This window comes from Salvia splendens, chromosome 15 (assembly GCF_004379255.2).
Source record: "Salvia splendens isolate huo1 chromosome 15, SspV2, whole genome shotgun sequence".
NCBI lineage: Eukaryota > Viridiplantae > Streptophyta > Magnoliopsida > Lamiales > Lamiaceae > Salvia > Salvia splendens.
In genome coordinates this window covers 676,018-681,078 of record NC_056046.1, presented here as the reverse complement: position 1 = coordinate 681,078, position 5,061 = coordinate 676,018, and the positions used below count along the sequence as shown (strand labels likewise).

The following is a 5,061-nucleotide window of genomic DNA, read 5'->3' as shown; positions in this document are numbered from 1 at the left end:
GCAAATTGAAGGAGATCCCTTCAGAGATTGGAGAAATACCAACACGCAAATCAATTGAGTTGACGTATTGCAGTGAATCAGTGGTGTTATCAGCTAAACAAATATTAGAGGAGCAAGAGGATTTACATGTAAACGTTAGAGTTTCGGCGGAGGATAAAGCGCTGCGGAAGTTGGCAAGTTCAAATTTTAAAGTTACTTCGGATGATGATAGACCCTTAATCTATCGGACTAGAGCACCAACGATTTATAGCGAAACGAAGAACAAGATAACGATTTATAGGGAAACGAAGAACAAGATACAAAATAAACCCTAGTTGAGGTGCAAGGGGCGATTTCCGCCAGAACCGGGAAATGAGAATAAGTTTATACTTTATTTCTCAATGATTTGAAATACGATAGAATTCTATTATATAGAATTCTAAACTCTAACACATGTCTTGCTAATCAAGAAACATAATTAAAATACAAGATTACAAAAGATATTAGAAATAAATAAAGACAACTAACTAAAATAAAAGATACGCTAAAATATTGAAGATATCTTCGACGAGATTTGCTAGATCGAGAATCCTATCAGATGATGACATCTTGTAAGTTCTTTTCTGTTTGTTTTTCGTCTTTTCGTTTCTGTGACTGCAAGTTAGTGGAGAATGAGCAGCAGGTATTTGATGAAATGCTTGACTCCACTTTTAAAATAGAACTACATTTCAATTTCGCTACTTTGATCATGGTTAGGGTTTTTTTTAATCAAACGCCTATTTGCTGGTCAATTTAAAACGGGTTTCATGATTATGAATATTATCTAAAAGTATACTTTCTTTTTTTTGAAGGGAAATGATATTAAGGGCTCAAGAGCGACGACGCTCGCAACAGACCCAAACGGATGATAAACCGCCCGAGAGTGACAAGCCACCGATAGGCGGCCCACGCCATAGAGAATAATCAAAGGTCTTTTCGCCAAACCAAATCCCTGGGACGTTATCAAGATTGTCACGTTAGAATAGTCTGTTCTTAATTTATTATTACATGTAATATAAGCATAAATCTAAGTTCCTTTCCGTATTTTTTTTTGTTGATTTTTCCTCGTAATGCAAAAGAGAGTAAAGTAATTTTTTTACTAGTAATTTGTTGGTTTTTTGTCGTTTAAAAAGAAAAATGTGATGGTAGAAAAAATAATTTCTATTTTCAAGGAAGGAGGAAATATACTAGTAGTTGACTGTTTTGTGGTTATTTTGAAACGAGTTTTATGGTAAAGAATATTGTCTTAAAAGTCCATGTCTACTTATTTTTTTAAGGGCCACATTAACGAAGGGCTTATTTGTCGCTTTTGAAATTTTAATTCCTTAAAAATGGATGTGCACAATGTCCATAGACAATGGTCTGATTCGCAGTACCCATTATTGACCATTTCTCTTAATGGGCCAAAAAAAATATTTTGGCCCGCTTATTTTGGGCCTCAAAACAATTACTCTTAGTACCGATTATAGTAGTGTTTGGGCCTAACAGAATTCCAACTATGGGTCATTTTCAAAGTTCCATCTCACATGGATTTATCGGCCAAGAGTTTTACTACTACTATTAGTCTGTGAAACGTTGTTTGGAGGTTAATTTCTATGGATTTCTCGGTTAAGAATTTTACAAAAAAATTATTTTCTTGTCTTGAAGGGCTAAATCAATTTCATAGATAGCCACAAAAGAAGAGGCACATCAATTGACGCATCACAGAATCAATATTTGAGCTCAGATGACATGTTTCTCCAGCAACACATCAAACCGTGTGACATTTGATACATACATCATACAAGTCTTTCCACCCTTTGCCTCTTAACTTTGTGTCATGATCAAAGATAAAGAGGAAAAGAATCATCAAAATCTTGAAGCATTGCTAAAGTTAAGTGAGAAGAAGTCACAACTCAATAAACGAGTAAGAGAGTACAATAAACGTTACCTGGTGGATGATGCGGAGCTCTAGACTTAGGCATGCCTCTTGGGAAGTTGGAGAACAATTTGGCAATGGAACAACCACAAATCTGATGGTGCTTCTTCTGAGGAAGAGGAAGAAATATTGATGTATACTTCAGCAGATACACCAATAGAGTATCACCAACCTAATATTTGTCATTACCACACCAATCAATCAAGCCCAATGTGCAAATATACCTAGAAAATAGTAGTATCATATTATCTCATTCACTTACCCTACTAAAGAGGACAGCCCATTTTGCGGATGTCAGTTCATCAACCGTCGGACTAGACTGGCTCTCCTGCCACAGAAATTAGAACCCCATAATGAACAACTCAATAACTATCAAGTCTTCTAGTGCACAAGAATTTGCACCAAATTCTTGAGAAAGGTAAGCAATTGAGTCGTACGATTTGACAAGTGAAACCTCATAACATTAAGTAGCTTTAAATCACAAAACTGGTGGTGTGCTTTCAAATCCATATTCACCATTTTAATTTAAAAAAAAAAAGAGTGAGCTACACTCAAATTTTCAGAACTGTATTCAGCAATTAACCATCAATTTTTGCCCAAAACCGAGATAAACCTAGGGAAACCGTGGTAAAAAAAACCATTGATAAACCCCAGGAACGAGGCCTTCTTTGCCTTCCACCTAAGCTGCACAGAAAAGGCTCAGAAACAATCACTAAGAACAATCAAACTTCATATGGTCTTTCAGCAAAAGGAAAAAACAGTAAAAATCAGTGAAGATTGCCAAGAAATCTCCAGTTTTAAATCGAAACCGGAACCATAAATTTGCTTGTTGGGACCAGTTATAGTCCTGCTTCCCATAACCACCGGTTCCAAACCGAAACCACCCTTTCTTTAACCTACATCATCTCCACCTAAAAGTGTCACAAATTTGGGCTATCTTACATTATTCAACATTTATTTTGATCCATTTTATTTACAAAATAACGAGATCTAAATATAATTATTTATGAGATAGCAATGTTTGAGAAAATATTAGACAGTAATCATAATTAATGTGCTAAATTGATGCATAAATCCAGAAGAAAATTTTCACCACTAAATTCCAAGAGCAGAAAGTGAAAATCTCTGTCATCGTCACCATCAGCAACCACTATTTATTTGAGCACAAATTAGCTTAAGAAAACACTTACTTTATCATAACTGAAGGATATGAGATTTGAAGAGGCTTGACGAGATTCACTCATAATTATTTCGATCGTTCTTCTCACAAGCTGAAACCATACATACGAGTCCAGCTCTTAATAATGAAATCTACAGTATTGAATCTACAAAGCAATCATCAACACATATGCTGTCTAATACTACCTCCGATTTCCACTGACTTTCTCACAAAATAAAAAATTCCCGCCGAAATCAGTCGAAATTAAATTTTCCCGCCAAAAAAAAGAATAGGCGTCGTACCTGGAGAAGCGACCAGCGGCAGCGATGGTCGAAGGGGGGAGGGGGAGGGGCATCGTCGGAGACAACCACGAAGGTTTCCGATAGGAATTTGCGGTATTCCAGATCATCCGTAGATCTGACGAGGAACGAAGTGGCTTCGTCGCCGCCGCCGCCGCCGGTCGCCGGAGGAGGACTCAGAGCCAGTATAGTGTCGCCGAGAGTCCGCGCACGGTCGCCGAACAATCTCCACAGAACCTCCGGAGCTCCTTTTCTCTTCCTCTTCGCCATTGATGCTGATGCCGGAGGTGGATTTGTGAATTCTGCTGTGGGAATTTTCGAATTCGAGCTTGGGAAATGGGAAGGGGGAAAGCCGAAACGTTTCTGGTTTGGTGAAAACTGAAAAGGTTCTTCTTTGGAACAAATGATTAGTTTTTATTCATTTTTATCTTCACTTTTTTTATTTTTTAGATATTGACCACTAAAATTATAAATTTTAATTAAATTTACTAATATTTTCATGAATTTTTAGAATGATCTAATATAAAAATATATATATTTCATATGTTAATTTTCACGCTAGGGTCAATAGTCATATTTGAATGGCTTACCTAGATTTTTACGATACTTTATATAATTAAATTAACGTGATTTTCTAGATGATTTTTCATGTACTTGCCTCGAATTTAAAATTAATATAATTATCACAAAATGTTCTACAGTTACCCATAAAAATTAAATTTTTAGCAAAAAAAAAAAAATTGGGTCGGGATGAAAAATAAAACTCAAAATGCGTGTGTTATTAAAAATACTGCATAATAAACCACGATTAAAAGCCCAATTAAGCTAATCAAGGCCACATATTCGGGGTAGGTTTTGGGCTTTGAAAAAAATTTTGTGCGTAGAAGCCCACTTATGAAGTATATAGATTCGGACTAGAGGTTTAATATTGAGCTAAGTCCATCGTTCAGACTACAAATTAAATTTGAAGTGATCTGATAAATGAATTATTTTTTAGGCATTAGATCCAATAAACTCCTAAAATAACGTTACTACGTATATATTGAAATGAAGTACAAGGTAAAATGTTTGGATTTTGAGCCCTTTTAAGGCCCTCTTTGGCAGAAGTGATATGGCGGGATAAAATAACTCACTATCCTTTCGGGCCATGTTTAGTTGCTAGGATTCTATCTGGAAAAATAATTTGATTCCTTAAATTTTAAATTCTTGTATTTGTTTCAGTTTTTAATCAAACTAGTAAAGTAATCAGAATCCCAAAACAAGGAAAGTTAGTACAACTTTTCAGGATTCAGAATCCTAACTTTTCTTAGGTATTCTTTTTCCCAATTTTAGGATTCTTACATATTTAATGTATTATTATTATTATTAGTTACAATGTTTTAAAAATAATTTAAATTATAAATCATACTTAATTTCAATATAATAAATAACTATAATAAAAATTATTATAGTTACAACTATATTATTATAATATTTATACATAATTGTTATTATCATAATAATATTTCATAATTTATTAAATAATTAAAATATAATTATAGAATATAAATTATGTAATAATAAATAATTATTATATTAATAATTAATAATTAATCAATAAAATCTTAGTAAATTTTAAATTATAAAATTTATTTAATTATAATCATTTATAACTATAGTACTCCATG

The 5,061-nt window shown here is 33.7% G+C and overlaps 1 protein-coding gene across 1 annotated transcript; it reads right to left on the bottom strand.

The window, feature by feature from the left end:
• Positions 1 to 1,596: 1,596 nt before the first annotated feature.
• Positions 1,597 to 3,774, bottom strand: LOC121766408 (telomerase reverse transcriptase-like). The gene is made up of 5 exons (XM_042162700.1): positions 3,398 to 3,774; positions 3,127 to 3,207; positions 2,199 to 2,264; positions 1,949 to 2,108; positions 1,597 to 1,828 (listed from the first exon to the last, which is right to left on the bottom strand). Exons 1-5 carry the CDS (start codon positions 3,662 to 3,664, stop codon positions 1,797 to 1,799), a joined length of 606 nt encoding a protein of 201 aa, XP_042018634.1. The 5' UTR covers positions 3,665 to 3,774; the 3' UTR covers positions 1,597 to 1,796.
• Positions 3,775 to 5,061: the final 1,287 nt, after the last annotated feature.

Excerpts from the sequence above, each read along its gene's own strand:
- LOC121766408 (XM_042162700.1), bottom strand. The coding sequence starts at position 3,664 with ATGGCGAAGAGGAAGAGAAAAGGAGCTCCGGAGGTTCTGTGGAGATTG. Across the intron at positions 3,208-3,397 it reads GCCGCTGGTCGCTTCTCCAG|CTTGTGAGAAGAACGATCGA; the intron begins GTACGACGCCTA and ends GTATGGTTTCAG. Across the intron at positions 2,265-3,126 it reads TATCCTTCAGTTATGATAAA|GAGAGCCAGTCTAGTCCGAC; the intron begins GTAAGTGTTTTC and ends TTTCTGTGGCAG.